The sequence below is a fragment of the Hypanus sabinus genome, chromosome 20, assembly GCF_030144855.1.
Source record: "Hypanus sabinus isolate sHypSab1 chromosome 20, sHypSab1.hap1, whole genome shotgun sequence".
Lineage (NCBI taxonomy): Eukaryota > Metazoa > Chordata > Chondrichthyes > Myliobatiformes > Dasyatidae > Hypanus > Hypanus sabinus.
The window spans coordinates 44111535-44134268 of NC_082725.1; the positions used below are offsets into that span (position 1 = coordinate 44111535).

The window sequence follows — 22734 nt, forward strand, 5'->3', positions numbered from 1 at the left end:
AATTGGGACACATTGGGACAATTACTTTTTGGTCCAATTAAGTGGCTGTCCTAAATAACCGAAGTTTCATGGATAGAGTTTAAAATAAAGAAACTATTTTTAACTGGATAACAAATTATGTAGTTAAATAAAATACTGAACAAACTAGAACACTACCGATATTACTACAATACAGGTGGCCCCCATTTTTCGAACGTTTGCTTTACGTCAACTCGCTGTTACGAAAGACGTACATTAGTTACTTGTTTTCGTTAACCAAAGAGGATTTTCGTTTTATGAAAAGAAGACACCCGTTTTATACGTGTGTTTACCCCGAGAAAGACTACAATGACTGTGAAGCCTTGTGCGGGCAGTTGTTTGCGTGTGTACGTGTGATTGCTTGTACATGCATATGCATGTACGTACGTATACGTGTACGTGCGTAGGCGTGTACGTGCACATGTGTGTACAAGCCGATTTTTTTTCTCCGAATTGATTTTGGCTTGCTGTCTTCCCGAGTGTGATAAGTGAAACTACACCATACATACAATATTTCTACTTTATATATCATTCCTGCTTTTACTCTATGTTTGTGTTATTTTAGGTTTTGTGTGTTATTTGGTTTGATTTGGTAGGTTATTTTTTGGGTCTGGGAATGCTCAAAAGTTTTTCCCATATAAATTAATGGTAATTGCTTCTTCGATTTACGCCATTTCGGCTTACTAACGGTTTCATAGGAACACTCTACCTTTGAATAGCAGGAGAAACCTGTACTATAAAACATGTATTAGTTCTAATAATTATCAATAGAGGAATTCATACAGTGTACAATGGCTTGTTTTCTTGATTGACTGTAAATGAGCAAAATCAATGCAGGCACCTATTGTCAAAAATCACTGCTTTTTTATTCAGTGTTAGTCGGACCAAATGAATAACGTAACACAAGCATATGCAACTGACACTATTTTAAAACTGTTCTTTCTAAGCACAGTGTAGTGTCTAACGGCCACACAAGTGGACAAGACAGACACAAGTTAGAAACTGCTGAATCCTCCAAATCTTCATTTTCATTGTAACATTCAAGATGATTGTTGATATCTTCTAATTCTTCATAGTTCCTAACTTGTTGAAGTAGTGAAATCGTTTCATTTACAGTCCTGGCTGTTTCTCATATCTCCAAGCCTGAATGCCACAGCAGTTGGCATTTCATTGGTTCAACACTCAACCCTGGAACATCCGGACAGTGGAGATTCCTACATCGGGGTGCTCCTTATCAACAACAGCTCGCTATTCGGTGTTATAATCCCCTCAGAACCAATCAATAAGCTTCAAAACTTTGGCCTCAATACCTCCTGTGTAGCTGGATCCTCTGTTTCCTCACTTGCAGACCCCAGTTAGTTCAGATTTGCAACAACATCTCCTCCATAATCTCCATCACACAGGTGCACCACAAAGCTGTGTGCTTATCCACTCTGCTTGTCACAACTACAGATACGGCAGCACAGTAGATACAGTGATTGAGCTTGTGAATAAGCACATGTCAGCTAATTATTATCTAACTGTGATAGTACTTAACTCCATATTGCCGTCATAGTGCTTGTCGAGACTTGGACAGAGCACAGCAAATCTTTGCTACCTGTTTGCATTTGGCCTTCCCTGAAAAATTGGACTGTCAAGTCAACTGATTCCGAAGATTAGCAGTATTTGTTTAATGTTTAAATGTTCTTTTCAGCTGCAGTGTGGGCTTTGTTTTCCATTTGAGGGTTTTAGTTAATGGCCCTGTTTGGCCTAGTGTTTATTGTTTTATTTTCCCTTTAACACTATTTGCATTAAAGTTTGTGAACTATCAACCCACTATGGTGTCCCTCACTCTGCACTTGGGCCATATCCAAACCTGGTAACACTGCTCCTCTCACTTTATACTTAAAAGACCATATGTTCTTTCTACTTATAACTGTAAGGTTAAGCTTAGCACCAATGCCATATTTAAGTCTGATGACCAAATCAATGGTGGTGATGAATCAACATTTAGGAGGGAGATTGAAAATTGGGCTGAGTGGTGCCACAACAACAACCTCTCACTCAATGTCAGCAAGACCAAGGAGCTGATTATGAGGTCCTTGAGCCAGTTCTCGTCGGAGAAGCAGAGGTGGAGATGATCAGCAACTTTGAATTCCTCAGTGTTATCATACAGAGGATCTGTCCTGGGCCTAGCACGGAAGTGCAATTTTGAAGGAAGCAAAGCAGCATCTCTACTAGCTTAAAAAATTGTGAAGATTCAGCGTAATATCCAAACCTTTGATCAACTTTTATGAATGTGTAGTAGAGAGTATATTGACTGATTGCTTCACAGCCTGGCATGGAAATACCAATGCCTTTGAACAGAAAAACCTATAGAAGTAATGAATACAGCGCAGTCCATCCCAGGTAAAGCCCTCCCCTTTATCAAGCACAACTACATGGAGCACTGTCACAGGAAAGCAGCATCCATCATCAGGGACCCCCTCCACTCTGACCATGCTGTCTGCTTGCTGTTGCCATCAGGGAGCAGGTACAGGATTCTCAGGACCCACACCACAGGTTAAGGAACAGATATTACCCATCAACCATCAGGCTCTTGAACCAGTAGAGATAATTTCACTCAACTCACTGAACTGTTCCCGCAACTTATGGATCCACTTTCAAGGGCTCTTCATTTCATGTTCTCAGTATTTATTGCTTATTTATTTATTGTTATTCGTTCTTTCCTTTTCCTTTTGTATTTGCGCAGTTTGTTGTCTTTTGCACATTGATTGTCTGTCCTGCTTGGTGTAGTCTTTCACCAACTCTAATACGTGTCTTAGATTTTCTGAGCATGTCTGCAAAGAAGACGAATCTCAGGGTCGATAATAAATTCACTTTGAAATTTGAATGCATGAAACCACAGCAAGCAAAAGAGTTCGGAACCGATTTACTGCTCATTTTGCGCCAACTATCAATCACAAGAATCACAGCTTTCTGAGCAGAAACACACAGCATTTAAAAATTGTTCGATCAATGCATGGTGTAGTATCCCACGGCCACACAACTGTAAGAAATTGTTCAGCAACAGTCTCCTGTCCCAATTATGCTGAATAGTGTCCCAAATAAACAAAGGAAATCCTGGCTAACTTTGCGACTGGATTTTATTCTGAAAGAGTTGTCCCAATTAAGCAGCTGCCCCGATTAACCGATGGCCCAATTAACTGGAATCCACTGTACTTTAATGTACGTTGTGTTGTCCCATAGAAAGAATTGAATGGTTCAGCATTATGCAGGTGGCTTGATGGAAGAGGTAAACTTTGAAATGGTGTATTACTCCAGAGTATCATATGAGTTGCAATGGTGCTATGGATCTTAAAATAAATTAACATCACTGAATGCACTGATGACAAATGTAAAGGTTTATGCACTGTTCATTTTATGTATAAGTTATTTCTTATTCTTTTTTGACACCAACTCCCCCCCCCCCACCCCCAAATAAACTGATCATCGAAGTGGAGGAGTATGCAACAGGCCTGGAGCAGGATGGAAATGTCCTTGTCCCTGTTCATCCCAAGCAGATGCATAACAGGAGCTTCTCTGTTATGTGGGCTGTTCCCAAGGAGATGCACTGAGACAGATATCAAGTGCTGCTGGAAGGTCATCAACTCAATTAAAGATACTCGTCAGTCTGCCCTAAACTTGCGGGTTTCCCAGCACAGAGTGGTGCCCGTAAGGGAATGCTGAAGACCGGTAGGCATACGTACTGAGGGGGTGTGTTGCAGCTTGGCGCAGCCAGTGCCAAGGCTGTGTGGTGAAAGACCACAGTCTAGGATCCTTCTGATACCAGAAAGGGAAGGGCTGAATTGGCTGGGAAAGCCTCTCCAACAGTGAAAGGGTGTTTCATCCTGGAGGGGGTCACACATATTGGAAACACTCAGAATGTCAGGCAGTATCTGTGCAAAGAGAAAATGATAATATCGGTCAAAAACCTTTCATCAGAAACGGGAAATCGAGCAAAGGTTAATTGTTTACATTCATTCAATTTAGTTTACTGATTTTAATTACTTCATAGTTCTATAAAGTATTTTTAAAGCAACTTCATTATTTTGTCATTTAACAACCTTTTTGTAGCATTTACTATAATTTTAATTTACTATAATTGTTGCTTTGGATTTCCAGGATCTGCAGACTTCTGCGTTAATAATTTTAAAATGCTTCTACTAATCTGAAATAAAGCTTAACTTCCCACCCCATCTTCTCTCAGAGTGTAATCACAAACAAGGGAAAATCTGCAGATGCTGGAAATCCCAGCAGCACACACAAAATGCTGGAAGATCTCAGCAGGCCAGGCAGCCTCCATGGAACAGAGTAAACAGTCAACGTTTTGGGCCGAGTCCCTCAACAGTCAACTTTTCAGAGACAAAGGAGTTGAGAGAAGTGGATGTCTGCTCTCAGGATGAGGCTTTTCATTCCAGGGCCAAGGAGGTGTCCTCCCTCTTCAAAGAAAGGAGCTTTGTTTCCTCCACCATCAACACTGCCCTCACCTGTATCTCTTCCATTTCATGCACATCCGCCCTCACCCAATCAACCCACCACACCACCAGGGATAGGGTTCCTCTTGTCCTCATCTACCACCTCACCGACCTCTGCATCGAGCACATAATTCTCTGTAACTTCCAACATCTCCAACGGGATCCCACCACCAAGCACCTTTCCCTTCCCCACCGCTTTCCGCTTTTCACAAGGATCTCTCCCTATGTGACTCCCTTGTCCGTTCATCCCTCCCCACCAATCTCCCTCCTAGCACTTATCCTTGTAAGGAAAACAAGTGCCACACCTCTCCCTCACTACCGTTCAGGGCTGCAAACAGTCCTTTTAGGTGAGGCGACACGACACCTGTGAGTGTACCTAGTGTTCACGGTGTGGCCCCTTGTATATCGATGAAAAGTGATGTAGATTGGGAAGTTGCTTCACCTACGCTCTGTCTACCAGAAAAAGCGGGATCTCCAGGTGACCACCCATTTTAGTTCCACTTTTCATTCCCATTCCAACATGTCAGTCCATGGCTTCCTTTAATGTTGCGATGAGACCACACTCCGGTTGGAGGAGCAACACCTTGTATTCCATCTAGGTAGCCTCCAACCTGATGGCATGAACATCAATTACTTCTGGTAATTGCACATCCCCCCACTTCTCCATTCCCCATCTCACCTTATCTCCTTAGCTGCCCATCACCTCCCTCTGATGCTCCTCCCACTTCCCTTTCTTCATGGCCTTCTGTCCTCTCCTATCAGACTCCCCCTTCTCCAGCCCTGAATCTCTCACCCATAAACTTCCCAGCTCTTTACTTCACTCCTCCCCCTCTCCTGGTTTCAGCCATCACCTACTACCTTGTTTTTCTTCCTTCTCTCCATAAGACCATAAGACCGTATGACATAGGAGCAGAATTAGGCCATTCAGCCCATCGAGTCTGCTCTGCCATTCCATCATTGCTGATCACAGATCCCACTTCAATCCCATACATCTGCCTTCTCGCCATATCCTTTGAAGCCCTGACCAATCAGGAAACGATCAACTTCTGTCAACACTGTAGTCTATGGCAAAGCATTCCACAGATTCACTACGATCTGGCTAAAATAATCCTCCTTACATCTGTTCTAAAGGATCACCCCTCAATTTTGGGGCTATGCCCTCTACTTCCAGATACCCCACCATAGAAACCATCCTCTCCACATCCACCCTATGTGGTCCTTTCAACATTCGGTAGGTTTCAACGAGATCCCCATGCATTCTTCTAAATTCCAGTGAGTACAGGCCCAAAGCTGCCAAACACTCCTCATATGTTTGTCCACACTCTGACCTAAAATTTTTATTCTCTAGTCCTGATGAAGGATCTCAGAGTGAAACATTGACTGTTTTACTCTTTTCCATAGATGCTGCCTGACCTGCTGAGTTCCTCCAGCATTTTGTGTATGTTGCTTCTGCCAGGTTCTGTCAGGTGCTCTGTTGTCAATGACTCCACACCATACCAATGAGGCCTAGTTGCTCCTGACCTTGACCCCTGGCCCATGGCAGCGTAACTGGTCCTTCACATCCAGCCTGAGTAAGTCTGGTCATGAAGGGGCATTGGGAGTGACCAGGAGCATGGGGTCTGGTCCAGTGTAACAGTACCCTGCTTTGTAGGAAATGGCCTCTGGTAGTTGTTACCTTGGTTAGCTGCTAGCCACAATGCTGACAACTACCAAATCCAAATGATAACATGGACAATTGCACAAAACCCACTGAATTTAATGGGCTAGAATTCATTTTATTGTAATTGATATTGAGTTAAACAATGCAGACACAGTGGACCATGTTTGAGAATTGTTTTCATGACTCTTCCAACACAATACAGAGGTCCAGTTGGGGGAAATAAATGTTTCCAGTCTAAGGATATTATTGCCTCTTTCCACAGGCTGAGAGCATAAGTCATGCTTTAAATATTGCACAGTTGAAGATGTTACTGCTGTTAGGACAGAAACCTTAATTCCCTTATCTTTAAAAGTTGGACAGGACTCCTCTTAATTATGAATGTAGGCCAGGGGCTGCCAGTTGAGTTCCACAACTCCGTTGGCATCCTGTAGAACTGAGTTATCCTTGTTCTGAATCTGTTTCCCCATCTGTGACATGGGAGCAGGAATAGACGCTTAAAAGAGCTAAATGAAACCGTGGCTCAAATCCATACAGTTGAACTTGAGCCATTTCCTGTCCTTGCTATCTTTTCGAGCCCGCACACCACAATCCACCTGAAGCGAAGCCAACTATTCACTTAAGTATTAAAATTAATTAAACTAAAGTCTGGTGTAATTGTAAGTTATTTTCAGAGCATAGGCGCTACAAGTTCCCTTCTATCCTTAAATATACGGGGAGATCCAACCATCATCAGCTGGTGACGTCTTAAAGTATCAGGCAGCTTTTAGAATTTTTCTTACTTGCATGCGTATTTTAACAGAGTTCTGGGTTGTACACTTCAAGACTGAAAATATTGAAAGATTAAAGAATAGTTTTATCCATCATATGTACATTGAAACATACAGTGAAACAGATCAAATTAAACAAGTGAGTATCGTGCTGGGCAGCCTGCAAGTGCCTCCAAGCTTCCAGCACTGTTGTAGCATGCTCACAACTCACTAACCCTATCCTGTGTGTCTTTGGAGTTTGGGAGGAAACCGGAGCACCCGGAGGAAATCCATGTGTTCACAGGGAGGACGTACAAGCTCCTTACAGATGAAATCTGAAATCCGACACCCTGAGCTGAAACTGCGAGGCTACTGTGTCTTAGACGTCTCTGAGATTGGTTAGTATCAAGATAAGCATGCTGTTGTGAAACAAACGTAAGGTGGAGATGAATTTCTGTGGGCAGCAAAATGTTGCACCCACCTGGGTATCCCGGCTTCAATGATAATCCTGGAAACATTTCAACCTTTACATGTCTTTAAACTGAAAGGAACTTGCCCCTTCAATTTAAACAGCAAATTTCTACCATAGTAAGAAACTTAATTTTAAACACTGCACTAAATGTTCCTTTTGCAATAATACATTCTAAATAATAATTGAACTTACTGCTATCAATTTGTCTCAAAAGATTTTGTGGCTGATGCAGCTCGGCACTGGAAAATCTGTGGACTTAGAGCTCTTTGACTGGTGGCCATTGAGACAATTGACTGTGATCAATTCATAACTCATTTCATTCTTTGTTTCCATCCAATCCAAGTCCTTTAATGCTTATACTTCACAAGCAGTTATTATTAATAGTCTTCAGTTTCAACATTTGGGGCAGCCACAACGTTTATGAGAGCAGCAAATTATAAACACAAGAGATTTTACAGATGCTGAAAATCTTGCACACACTCACAAATGTTGGAGGAACTCAGCAAGTCAAGCAACATCAATGGAAGGGAATAAACAGTCACTGTTTTGGGCCAAGATCCCCCATCAGGAATGGAAAGGAAGGGGGCAGAAGCCAGGTAAAGAAGGTGGGGCAATGGGAAAGTGTACAATCTGGCAGGTGATAGGTGAAGCCAGGTGAGCAGGAAGGTGGATGGCTGGGATTAAGCAAGAAGCTGGAAGGTGATAGGTGAAAGAGGTAAAGGGCTGAAGAAGAAGGAATCTAATAGGAGAGGACAGTGGATTCTGGGAGAAAGGGCGCAGCAGAGGGAGATGATGAGCAGGTAAAGAGAAGGGAACTGGAAAGGAAAATAGAAAAAGAGAAAAGAAAAAGGACAGTGGTTACCAAAAGTTAGAGAAATTGATGCTCATGCTGTCAGGTTGGGGGCTACCAAGATGGATTGTGCGAATTTGCTCCCCCAACCTAAGTGCGGGCTCATCATAGGAGTAGAGAAAGCCATGCGCAGACACATTAGAATGGGAATGGGAAGCTGAATTGAAATGGGTAGTCTCCAAGAGATCCTGTCTTTTGCAACAGATGAAGCAAAGATGTTCAACAAAACCCCCCCTCTCCCCCCCCCAATATATGTCGGGTCTCACGGATGTAGAAAAGGCCACACCGGGAGCATCTGATACAATAGATGACCCTGACAGACACATGAGTGAAGTGTCACTTCACCTAGAAGGACTTTTTCTGACCCACAATGGTGGTGAGAGAGGAGGTGGAGGGCGGGTGATGGACTTGTCACACGTGCAGGAATGTGGGTGAGAGAGGTGGTGTAGGGGCAGGTGTGTCCCCTCTCATCCTCCTTTACTCCAAGGAGAAAAGGCTGAGTTCACTCAACCTATTCTCACAAGGCACGCTCTTCAATCCCAGCAACATGCTTGTAGATCTCCTCTGCACCCTTTCTATGGTCTCCACATCCTTCCTGTAGTGATGTAGGAATGTAGGTGGTGAGAGAGGAGGTGGAGGGGCAGGTGTGGCACTTACCAGGCTTGCAGGGATAAGTGACAACTAGAGGAGAGTGTTTTGGATTTCTACTAGATTTTGGTCAATGACAGTGATTAAACCATCATGATTAGATAACCATTAACCTCATGAACAAAAGAGACTACAAACCAGGTTTACATAACCTGTCCATAAAATCAGTTCTGAATCTTCTCTAAAGACAATATATGTTTTCTGTGGATCAACAACTAAAGGCAAATCCTGTGCTCTCTGTGGAGTCTGGTGTAACTGAAGCCACAGATATTTTCTCTATTTTATGTTGTTTTTCCCTTTAGATAAAAGCCAATGTTCCACTGGTATAGAAACACAGAAACATCGAAAACCTTCAACACAATACAGGCCCTTCAGCCCACAAAGCTGTGCCGAACATGTCCTTACCTTAGAAATTACATAGCATTACCCATAGCCTTCGATTTTTCTAAGCTCTTTGTACCTATCCAGAGGTTTTGCAAAAGACCCTATCGTATCTGCCTCCACCACCATCGCTGACAGCCCATTCCACGCACTCACCACTCTCTATGTAAAAAACTTACCCCTGACATCTCCTCTGTACCTACTTCCAATCACCTTAAAACTGTGCCCTCTCATGCTAGCCATTTCAGTTCTGAGAAAAGCCTCTGACTGTCCACATGATCAATGCCTCTCATCATCTTGTACTCCTCTATCAGGTCACCTCTCATCCTCCATCGCTCCAAGGAGAAAAGGACGAGTTCACTCAACTTGTTTTTGTAAGGCATGCTCCCCAATCCAGGCAACATTCTTGTAGATCTCCTCTGCACCCTTTTTATGGTTTCCATATCCTTTCTGTAGTGAGGTGACCAGAACTGAACACGGTACTCCAAGTGGGGTCAGACTTCAGTCCTGTATAGCTGCAACATTACCTCTTAGCTCCTAAATTTAATCCCACGATTGAAGAAGGCCAATGTATTGTACGCCTTCTTAACCGCAGAGTCAATCTGCGCAGCAGCTTTGAGTGTCCTATGGACTCAGACCCCAAGATCCCTCTGATCCTCCACATTGCCAAGAGTCTTACCATTGATACTATATTCTGTCATTATATTTGATCTACTAAAATGAACCACCTCACACTTATCTGGGTTGAACTCCATCTGCCACTTCTCAGCCCAGTTTTGCATCCTATCAATGTCCTGCTCGAACATCTGACAGCCCTCCACACTATCCACAACACCTCCAACCTTGCTGTCATCAGCAAATTTACTAACCAATCACTCCAATTCCTCATCCAGGTTATTTATAAAAATCACGAAGAGTAGGGGTCTCAGAACAGATCCCTGAGGCACATCACTGGTCACCAACCTCCATGCAGAATATGACCCGTTTACAACCACTCTTTGCCTCCTGTGGGCAGGCTAGTTTTGGATCCACAAGGCAACGTCCCCTTGGATCTCATACCTCCTTACTTTCTCAATAAGCCTTGCATGGGGTACCTTATACCTTAAAGGCCTTGCAGAAATCCATATACACTCCATCTACTGCTCTACCTTCATCAATGTGTTTAGTCACATTCTCAAAAAATTCAATCAGGCTCTTAAGGCACAACCTGCCTTTCACGAAGCCACGCTGATGAATCCCAACCATATTATGCCTTTCCAAATGTTTATAAATCCTGCATCTCAGGGTCTTCTCCATCAAATCACCAACCACAAAGTAAGACTCACTGGTCTATAATTTCCTCGGCTATTTCTACTCCTTTCTTGAATAAAGAACAACATCCGCAACCTTCCAATCCACTGGAACCTCTCCCTTCCTCATTGATGATGCAATGATCATCACCAGAGGCTCAGCAATCTCCTCCCTCACCTCCCACAGCAGCCTAGGGTACATCTCATGTGGTCCTGGTGACATACAACTTGATGCTTTCCAAAAGCTCCAGCTCATCCTCTTCCTTAATATCTACATGCTCAAACTTTTCAGTCTGCTGTAAGTCATCCCTACAATCACTGAGACCCTTTTCCGTAGTGAGTACTGAAGCAAAGTATTTATTAAGTACCTCTGCTATCTCCTCCGGTTCCATACACACTTTTCCACTTTCACACTCGATTGGTCTTATTCTCTCATGTCTTATCCACTTGCCCTGTCCACCAAAGATTTCTCATGGCCCCTTCTGGCTCTCCTAATTTTATTCTTAAGCTCCTTCCTGCTAGCCTTATAATCTTCTGGATCTCAAGCACTATATAGTTTTTTGAACCTTTTGTAAGCTCTTCTTTTCTTCTTGACTAGATTTACAACAGCCTTTGTACACCACAGATCTTGTACCGTACCATCCATTCCCTGTCTCATTGGAACATACCTATGAACTCTACGCAAATACCCCTGAACATTTGCCACATTTCTTCCATACATTTCCCTGAGAACATCTGTTTCCAATTTATGCTTCCAAGTTCCTGCCTGAGAGCCTCAGTATCTCTATTAGTATACCAATAGGAAAATCTCCGTGAAGAAACCAGACTTTTGTACCTTATGAAAGCAACGCTAAATTAGGGCAAACTTTCACCTTTCACCAAGGTGGCTCTGAAAGCAGTTAAGATTCGCCTGTTGGTGTCTTTTGCTCCCTCAACACAGGTGCCCCACCCTGCTCATGGACTGTTTGTCCCACTCCCATCAGGGAGGAGGCTTTGCAGCAAGCCAGGACTACCAGACTTGAAAACAATTTCCTTCCCCAAGAGGTAAGGCTGACCAATGTACCCCACCATCCCACCCCACCATCCCACCCTACCATCCCACCCCACCACACCCCCAACCATCCCACCCCACCATCCCACCCCACCACACCCCCAACCATCCCACCCCACCATCCCACCCCACCACACCCCCAACCATCCCACCCCACCATCCCACCCCACCATCCCACCCCAACCATCCCACCCCACCATCCCACCCCACCATCCCACCCTACCATCCCACCCCACCACACCCCCAACCATCCCACCCCACCATCCCACCCTACCATCCCACCCCACCATCCCACCCCACCACACCCCCAACCATCCCACCCCACCATCCCACCCCACCACACCCCCAACCATCCCACCCCACCACACCCCCAACCATCCCACCCCACCATCCCACCCCACCATCCCACCCCACCATCCCACCCTACCATCCCACCCCACCATCCCACCCTACCATCCCACCCCACCATCCCACCCCACCATCCCATCCTACCATCCCACCCCACCATCCCACCCCACCATCCCACCCTACCATCCCACCCCACCATCCTACCACACCATCCCACCCCACCATCCCACCCCACCATCCCACCCCACCACACCCCCCTCCCACCATCCCACCCCACCACACCCCCAACCACCACTAGTCATGGTCACCTTACGTACAGACACTCCTGTGCCCAGCCTCACTTTATGTACATTAAATCATACTATGTATACGAGCTATCTTGTGTATTTATCTTTATTGCTTTTTTATTATTGTATTCTTTATCTTACTATGGTTTTTGTGCTGCATCAGATCTGGAATTACAATTATTTTGTTCTCCTTTACACTTGCATTAAACAATCTTGAATCCAACCAACTTTGAAGTTCTCATAAGTCTGTAAACAAATTAGCACAAGACAATTGGAGAAAATTCAAGATTCAAGATCGTTTATAACCATTCTTCAGTGCACAGGTATAAAGAAGAGCAAAATGATTGCTTCTCTGGATCCAATGCACCACTGGAAATATTGTAAACATAATGACCACTATAAAAGAACATAATGTTTGGCATATTGGCCTTCATATATTATTGACTACAGGAGTTGAGATGATATGTTGAAGTACAAGCTGTTGGTGAGGCCTGATTTGGAATATCAAGTGCTGTTCTGGTCACCTACCTACAAGAAATACAGTGCGTCAATAAGATTGAAAGAGCGCAGAGAAAATTTACAAGGATGTTGCCACGACTTGAAAACCAGAGTTATAGGGGAAGGTTGAATAGGTTGGGACTTCATTCCTTGGAGTGAAGCAAGATTTGATAGAAATATACAAAATTATGAGGGGTATAGATAGAGTAAAAGCAAGTAGGTTTTTTTTTCCACTGAGGTTGACTGAGTCCAGAACTAGAGGTCATGGGGTTAAGGGTGAAAGGTGAAATGTTTAAGGTGGACGTGAGGGCTAACTTCTACACTCAGGGTGGTGAGAGTGTGGAACGAGCTGCCAGCACAAGTGGTGGCTGCGGGTTCCATTTCAACATTTACAAGAAATTTGAATGGGTACATGGGTGTGGAGAGCTGTGGTCTGAGTACAGTCTGATGGGACGAGGCAGATTATAGTGCTCCATGACTCTAGTAAATACAACCACATTACACTATGTACATTAGCTGTATGTACATAAAGTGATGGTTGGTATGGGATTATCTGTACATATGGTGACTCTAACAGGAAATAATAAAGTAGTGGTGGTGAGCGTTAATGGCTGGAGGTGCTGATTAGCCAGTTAGCTTTGGGGAAGGACATTTTTTGTATCTGGTAATTCTAGTGTGGATGCTACATAGCCCCTTCCCTGATGGGAGTGGGACAGACAATCCGTGAGCAGGGTGGGTAGTCTTCATGATATTGCAGGCCTTTTTCTAGATGGGGGGGGGGGCAGAGCAGCAAAGCCTGCCTAATGGAAGCCAGGAGACAAGGCGCGGGCCCACGATCGACTCCAGCTCTAACCGATTAAAGCTTCGGGGAAGATTGAAAACGCAGAGGCAGGTGTGGACACAAGGGAGAGTTCAGCGCGTTGTTACGTACCCCGTAACTGGGTTACCAAGCCAGCAGAAATGGAATACACGTTGGAGTCTGTAATTACTAGTAACTAATAAAGTTTATTAGCAAACTGAGTGATACAGTACAAAAATAAAATGTAAATATGTATATATTACAGATTAGCAATTATATGTATACAGAAGTGTGGTAAAAGGAATCAAAAACCAAGCTCTTCCAAAGTCTAGGGGTAAATGAAAAGTCTTAGGAGATGATGAAAGTTCAGTTCAGTTCAGTTTAGCTTAGGTCGAGGTGGTTGCTGGTGTAATGTTGGGGAGAGAGAGAGCGAGAGGTGCAGTTGCGGTTGCAGGCAAACCTTCCGTTGTCTTCTTGTCCCGTTGTGGTCACCGACTGTGACCAGTACAGCCATTCTTCCGTGGTGGACCCGTCATCCAGGCAAGGGTGGACACACGACAGGTCCCCACCGGTCAGACCTTTACACATCGTGAGCCTCTGACCAATTCCGCCGAACCGATCCTCCAAACCCCACCAACTTGTGGGTGCACAACACTCTTTCATTGTCTCGAGGCATGTCTCCTGTGTCTCAGCAGACTCGCTTTTTATCTCCCCTGACGGGGTACCTATCAACTGTCCGTGTCCATCACCTGGCTCCGCCTGGTTGTCTCAGCCGGCACCTGGCACCACTTTGCTGTGTCTGCAGGGATTCACACCAGTAGGCAAAGTCCTTGGAGCAAAGGTAAACAACCAGTGAAGACACCAAAATACTGAGTTATGTGTGTGTCTCTCTCTCCCATCTGTGTTGCATGACTCTCCCTCCGCCTCTGTTCTTCATCTCTCTCTCTCATTAGCAGCACCAGTTCACGGTGGGGGGGGGTCAGTGTCCAAAAGCCAGCCTCATTCTACTGACATTTTTAAGTAATTGTCCACAAACAATATGAACTCTAGGGGTACATAACACACCCGCTTTAGGAATTTTTACTGGGCAGAAAAATTAAAACATGCATTCACATTACAGAGTCTAATATGGTATACAGATAGTCATTAGTCAACAGAGTAATACAGAGGATTTTTAAAACTAACATCTAGATAAACAATCAGCAATTACACTGTCAGTTCCTTTTATATGTTTTATCTTCACATCAAATTCTTGTAATATCAGACTCCAACTTAGTAATCGTTTGTTCTTATCCTTCATGTTATTCAAAAATACTAAAGGATTGTGGTCAGTATAAACTATCAGTGGCTTTCGTGCCAGACAAATGTAAGCCTCAAAATGTTGTAACGCCAGAACAAGTGATAGTAATTCTTTTTCCGCAGTGGAATAATTTCTCTGGTGCACATTGAACTTCCTGGAGAAATAAGCCACTGGGTGTTCAATTTCGTCTTTGTCTTTCTGCAGCAACACTGCCCCGGCAGCTTCGTCGCTAGCATCGGTTGCTAGCAAGAAGGGTGTTGAAAAGACGGGTGCTTTTAACACAGGGTGGTGACACAGTATAGTTTTCAGACTCTCGAAGGCTTGCTGATAAGTGTCACTCCACACAAATTTCTTACTCTTTTGCAAGAGCTTAGTAAGAGGGAGGGCAATATCTGCGAAGTTTTTACAAAACTTCCGATATTACCCTACCATTCCCAAAAACCTTCTCAGAGCTCTCTTATCAGTCGGGACGAGAACTTCAGAAATAGCTTGTACCTTAGCTTGTACCAGAGTCAGCTGCCCCGGACCTACCACATACCCCAGATATATGACAGTAACGTGGCTGAACTCACTTTCGGTGAGGTTCACTGTGAGATTGGCCTCAGGCAGCCATTTAAACAATTTTTCTACCAGCTTGCTTTCCTCCAAGGTCACTCTGTAGGGATGCTGCTTAATAACCTGGCCTGAATTTACAATGACATCATGCATTGCACACGTGCACAGTCTTAGAATGTCAGGGAATAAACCTTCATACTTGTCAATTAAGCTCTTCAGTTACTTTTGCTGCTTTGTCTGCAAATGATGAATTTTTCCATCAATATTTTCCAAAGCATCAGTCTTTCTGAGTCTTGTGAAAACTACAAGGTGTTCAGTAAAATGAATTGGTACTCCAGTACCAGACACAACAATCTCCTCCGATCTCATAACAGTACTCACTGTTGCAGGGTAGGAGTCATAATAACCCTTAATCACATTTTCATTTTGCTCTGACCATTGCTCTCAGTAAGGTCAAAGGTGATACAATATGCTTAGCTCTCAACTCTTTAACTATCCCCTGGAACGTTCTCGATGTAAAGTTACTACCCTGGACAGATTGGATTCCTTTAGGTAGACCTACCAGTGTAGAAAATTTGATAAGTGCTTTTACCACAGTCTGGGCCTTGATGTTCCAGAGGGGCACCACTCCATGGAACCTAGACACAGCACACATGATGGTTAACAGATACTCGTAGCCACCTGCAGTGTTTGGATATGGGCCCACACAATCCACTATGACCCTGGAAGATGGTTCACCAAGAACAGGTATCGACCTAAATGGTACTGCTAGGATCACCTGATTAGGTTTTCCTGCACCCTGACGGGTATGGCAAGTCCTGCGCAAGTTCACAACATCCTTCCTTAAATGAGGCCAGTAGAATTCCTTCTCACTTCCATTTACTGTCTTTTCCACTTCAAAGTGTCCACCTAAGGACATATTATAAGCCATGTTTAAAATTTCGGCCCTGTAAACTTTCGGGACCATCACATGATGTTCAATCGCTCAATCCTCATCTGCAAACCCAGTAGGTGGTCTCCACCTCCTCATCAATACCCCATCTTTCAGGTAATACCCTGCTGACCCTCTCCGAACCTCCTCTTTTGTGAGAGCTGTCTCCTTCAACGCAGTAATTTCAGAATCTCTACTTTGCTCTGCTATAAATTCATCCTTTGACAAAGACAAGCCTTTCTCACCCTCCTTACTCTCCAAATCCTGCTGTAACATGAAAGGTAGAAAACTCTGACAAACTTCCATAAATTAAACTCCTATCTCTGCCAACTGCACCAGTATCTGTATGTGGATTGCCAGCCACGATCTTGCTCGTTAGCCGTTCCGCTGACTTAATTTCACCCTGGATAGGTGCCAATTTAATCTTTACCAAGCTCAACACCATCACTAAACTTATGAAAACCATGTTTACATTCTGGAAATTCCCAAATAAACCATCTAATCTGTTTCTTCAACTTTTACTTCGATTCATCCCCATAGTAACGCAGACAGGTGGCCTCTCAAAACCAAAACAATCTTTCCTCCTCCCATTGCAATCTTGACCAACAGCTCCATGACCTTGCTTACCGCCAACTTCTAAAGTAGAATCTAACAAGCTGACAAGTTTTCCAACAGACCATTGTCCTGCAAGCAGGGTCAAAGGTCGGAAAACCAGTCCAAACTTCACAAGTTCTTTCTTTAAAAATCCAGACACAGCTCCTGCCTCACTATTGTCCATTAAATTCACTTCACCAGCTTTCATCTCATCACTAACTTTTAGAACACAGTCTAGCACAAACGACTGAGAATCCTCACTTTCCACTGGTGCCAGGGTTAACCCCTTACTCACTGAACCAAGTCCATCTGACCCAAAAGGACTGCATTCCTTTTTAACCAAATCAGACACCTCAGATCTTTCCTGAGTTTTAACACAAGGTTCAGTACCCTGTGATTCCACAGGTACTTCAACAACCTGAACACAGGCAAACAGGACATCTGCATCTTCTAGGCTTTCAATACCAGTCCCAATTTCAAAATCCAAGTTCCCCTAATCCTCCCAACTACTCTCTGTGAAGCTCCCATCCGGAGCAAACTCAACCTTGTGGGCTAAAGCAACCTCGTCTGCCAACCCAGCAGACTCTTGCAAGGTAGTTCCATCCTTTTCATCTCGGAATGCCCTTACATCATCGGGAACACACTTCTTTATCTTCTTCAACCGCAAACAGCTCTTTCAAGCTATATAAATCATCAATGTCCAACACTGGACCTTCCAGCTGCCACATCTTCCTCTCAAACTGTCTCTGATCCTGTTGGCCTTTTCCGCTAGTCCCTGGCTTATTCTCTGACTTAGCCTGTGGGCTGTCTCTGCCGTCCCTGTCACCCTTCTGGTAGTTCTTGCGCGGGGAAAACTTTACCTTGTGGGTCAAGCCATACTCGTCTGCTAATTTAACATTTTCCGACAGGATGTCTGCCACTTTCTCATCCAGGTACGTCCTCATACCCTCAGGGACACATCTTTTAAACTGTTCGATCAGCATCAACCACCACCACTCTGTCACCATTCCCCCTCGCCACTTTCTGCAATGCTCTTATCTTTTCCAGCTCAAACTGCCTCTTTTTCCCTTTCCTCTTTCTGTCTTTCATTCCTCCTCTCAGCCTCCATCTTCCTTACTCAGAGCTCATGCTCCCTTTTCTTTTCCTCCTCCTCGATCCTCAATCTTCCCATCTGAAGCTGAAGCTCAACCCCGCCAGGTTTACTTTCAGGAAACTGCTCCAGCTCCTCTACCTGGAACCCCTCCTGGGATACATAATACGCGGCAATTGCTCTCTGTATCTCCGCCTTCCGCATTGCCAGTTTCACCATCGAGAGCTTCAACTCTCTCGCAATATTCAACAATTCCAACTTTCTGGCATCCTCTAATGCCTCCGAAGTTGGTTCCCTTAGAAATTTGTCAATCTCCATTTCTGCTGACTACCTTTTCAGTCTCCCACACAACCGAATCAGATGAGGGAATTTTACCCTGATCAATTCAAACAGTCCCCCAGAACAGCGTCTACCAGCATCTCGCTCACTGCTGCCAGAGAAGGTGTCTGCATTATGATGGCTCCCCCACTCACAGCTCCAAGTTGGGAGAGTGGGATCACTTGAACACAAGAATGGGGGGGGGGGGGGGGGTGCTGGAGCAAGGCTTAATCAATGTGGATGTAAGAGTTGGACTCCACTTCGGTTCTAGTTCTGGTGGCTCCTTTGTTGCTACTTTTCCAGCGATTTTTGAGTTGGCACAGCCTGCAGATGACGAACACTGAGCTGAATTGGACTGAAACATGCTTTTTGCACTTTATATTCTGTGTTTTCACTCTTTTTTGTTGCTGTTTGTGTGATTTGTTTGTGCGCGAGGAAGGGGGGGGGGGTTGATGTTTGATGTTTTTCTTTGTAAGTTGGTCCCACGACGGTTCTTCATCTCATGACTGTCTGTGGAGAAGAAGAATTTCAGGTTGTATACTGCTTACTACTTGGGTAACAAATGTACTTTGATCCTGAACTTTGAGCTTCGTGTGTGTTGGAAAGAAATTTTATGTCCCCACGATATGTGCCAATGATCTGTGAATAATTGTCAAGGTCTTAGTTTTTTTTTAAACAAAGTGCCCTTCATCAGCCAATGCAGAGATGTAACAGCAACCCATTTAAGTAACTGAAGCAGGGATTTTCACATTTCTGTTTTATAGAACCCATGAAAATAGGAGCAAGAGTTAGGCCACCAAGCTCCTGAATCCTGCCCAACCATTCGATATGATCACATATGGTGGCCCCAATTTCTATAATTTCTTGATCTTTCAAATAATTATCTGCCCCAACCTTAAATTTATCTAATAATCTGGGTTCAAGGCTGATGAAGGCCAGATTGTTAGATATATTTAATGTAGAAAATGGTAAATAATTCCAGAGATTCACAATGCTCAAGAAGAAATTTCTCTGCGCCTCAGCCCGCTCCTTGTTGGTGGCTCTCCCACTAGTGAAAACATCTCATATCTACCTTTACAGAGACTAAGGCCAAGGGTGCTGAGCTGGCATTCTTCCTCTCTTGCTGCTCTTCATTCCCCACTCCATGACCCACAGGAACCAGCTTTACTGACTGCTCTGTCTGACAGCCACTGCTATCTATGGTTTGAAAGGTCATGCAGCAGGCTTTGTTAGAATGTAGTCCCCATGTTTGTTAGTAGGGTACTGTCGGGCATGCCAGAACAACGCAGAGAGCAAATTCTGGCGTGCCAGGCCAAACCCTACAAGCAAACAAAGGTGATTTCCGTTCTATCCTGTACCACTTGCAGCAGCCATCATTTGCCGTGGCTGGAAAGCGCGCTGCCGTGTTGAGTAGTAGGAAGGCAATCCAGGCCCTCAGGATCCATCCTACTGGGCAGTGTCAGACTGCCTCAGAGTGCATGAGTCATGATCCATTCAGAAGCACCGCACGTCATCAAGAACAAACTGCACACCGAGAGGCCGGAAACCTTTTTGTTGATGAGAAAGCTAATGACTGACTGACAAGCTTGAATGGCTGCCAGAAATGTCCAATCAAATGTCAACACTGGTGCAGCCTTACCGCGAAATTATCACATTAATCCTCGTAAAATAAAAGGAGGCTGATCATGTCGCACTGACTAAAACATTATCACATGGTTCCAATTTCTGATGCTTATTTTACACAGTCCAATTCATCACTCTCACTGTTGTTTTAAATCTCTTTATTTCCCATCCAATAACATTAACAAAATGTAACTAATTACCATGAATTTCTGATATTACATTGCAACTAATATACCTGTGAACTTTTCTTAGAATATCCAAAAAGCACGGAAATAATGTGCGAAAAATGGGAAAATGTTTCAAATGTTAAAACTGGTACAAGTTCTAGATTGAAAATTAAAAGAATCTACATGGATAGGTAACATTATTTGGTTTTGAGATGTTTCTTTATGTAATGAGCAACCAACATCTGTGGCCTCATCTGGTATTCAGAAAGCACTTCATGGGAACTGCTGATCTGATCGCCTTGCAGTCTGTCCAGCAAAGTGACACAGACGACTGCACCTGTACAAAGAGAAATCAAGTTAGACGGTTAGGAAACTTGTCTTTTGTTCACATCTTTGATATCCAAGCCTCATTTTTAGCTTAAATGATGGCGTTTGTTGTTAGTGACGGAAAGCAAAGCATCAAACATTTTATGTTTATTCGTGAATTAGGCTGCGGTAATCACTACAAAGTATATCAAGAATTCCCAAATAATTTGCAAATTAAATGCATAGCATCATGCGCTACATTTTATAAACCATTAGGAAATCACAGGCATCAGAAGCATCATATCAATTTAATAAAGTGAAAGCATGTTTAATTTGACATGAAATTGAGATCTTAGTCATTCTAAGGACTTCAGCAGGTAGCAGCAGATGTTTGAATATAACCACTGACCTCTTTCGGTGGAAAAAGGAGTGGGGAAAAGGCTTAAGGAAATCTAGAAGGGATTGAAAATGAGATGAAACGGTCTCAATGCTGAAAGAAAGGGGCAAGCTGATTGAGGAGTAAGAAGGACAGAATAAGGTCTGAAGCAGTTGATAAAACAAAAGCAGTAGATGCACCGGTCCAGGGTGTCACAAAGCTGGTCATCATATCAACAGAGAAGGAAAAGAGGTGAAGTCCGCTGCTGCAGGAATATGAGAGTGGAAGCTCCACGGGGTCCACCAGAGGTTGTGATCATTGTTTCCAGGATCAGCATTATTGTACTGATCAGAAGAGATACAGCCTGCTGGAGGCTTCCTCTCTATCAGCATCATCCAAAATATGCATTTTCCTTAATTTGCTTATCTCCTTTACAGAAATGTCCCTATATTGATTGCCTCAAATATTCTATGCTGTTCATGCGCGTCTGCCAGAGGTCCAGTCTAGAATCGCACCCTCCTCCCGTAACTGAAGGGTTGCAAGGTAAGACTTGGTTATAAAAGATGCAGAGAAGAGGTACCACCATTTGGAAATCCCCTTCTGAGTCACCCACCATCCTGACTTGGAAACATATCGTCTTTCCTTTATTGTCGCTGGGTCAAAATCATGGAATTCCCTCCCTCACAGCATTGTGGGTGTACCTACACCTCAGGGACTGCAGCAGTTCAAGAAGGCAGCTCATCACCACCTTCTCAAGGACAATTAGGGATGGAAAATAAATGCTGGCTTAGCTGGTGACACCCACATCCCATAAATGAATAAATTTTTAAAAATCAACAAAAGACCTAATTGTACAAAAGAGCACTACTTGGGCACCAGAATCTCATTGTGAGGACTCCAAGGTACTTCTCCATGTGGTGCTGTGGTTATTTTTATAAAGAAGGATGCTGCTCAAACTGAAAGTTGAGGAGGAGGAGATAGACACGTCCCCCACTTGTCCATAAGAGGTGATTGATATACAATGGAAAATGCAGCTTACCTGAAAATCAAAGCGACAAGTCTTCATGACATTGAATGTGAACATTTTTTGTCATGGTTGACTATAAGCTTAAGTTGGTTTGAAGGGTGATTCATTAGTGAGTGAGCATGCATGTAAAATGCCAATCATTGTAGGTAAATGGTGTTTGGTGGTACCATTTTCACGTGAGCACTGGGACTAGATCAATGCCTGAAAATGAGCTTTCAGTTCATCTTCTGCCAATGATGATTTATTTCATCCCCTTCTGTTTTTTGGGGGGACTCTGAGACTGCAAAACATATTTTCCAAGACCCACTTGTCAAGATCTGAATTTGCCAACATCTCTGTTGCCACTTCTCCAAGCATTGCTCAGAGCAAGTTGCATTCTGACTTGCACCAGTGGTTGGAGTCAGAAATTCCTTCTTTTTAAGTGGAATTATGATACAAATCCATCTCTTAGGCTCAGTTGTTGCACAGGATACCTCCCTCCTCGACTTTCAGTTTGAGCAGATGATTCTTTATAAAAATAGCCGCAGCACCACATGGAGAAAGCCTTTGGAGGCCTCATGATGAGATCCTGGTGCCCAAGTGGTGCTCTTCTGTGCAATTAGGAATTTTATTCATTTTTTTCTGTAACTCTTATAACCACATCTTACCCTAGAGTCCACCAGAACTAGCAGAAGGAGTTTGTACAGGAGCCTGAAAATGCACGCTCGACATTTTAGAATCAGCTTTTTCCCTCTGCCATTGGATTTCTGAATACTCCATGGACACTCTCTCAACTGGATGTGCTCAACACATACGTTCACACGGATCCATTAAAGTTTCTGTATGCATCATGGCAGCATAGCAGTTAGCACGATGCTATTACAGATCAGGGTATTCCGGAGTTCCGGAATTCCAGTGCCGTCTG

General features: G+C 43.8%; 1 protein-coding gene across 3 annotated transcripts in view; it reads right to left on the minus strand.

The window, feature by feature from the left end:
* Positions 1-20095: 20095 nt before the first annotated feature.
* LOC132378469 (uridine phosphorylase 1-like) overlaps positions 20096-22734 on the minus strand; it is a 61304-nt gene continuing 58665 nt past the window's right edge. For all 3 annotated transcript variants that reach the window (XM_059945405.1, XM_059945404.1, XM_059945403.1), the window contains one exon: positions 20096-20458. In XM_059945405.1, coding sequence (XP_059801388.1) covers positions 20319-20458 — 140 coding nt within the window. In that variant the 3' untranslated portion in view covers positions 20096-20318. The remainder of the gene's footprint in view (positions 20459-22734) is intronic.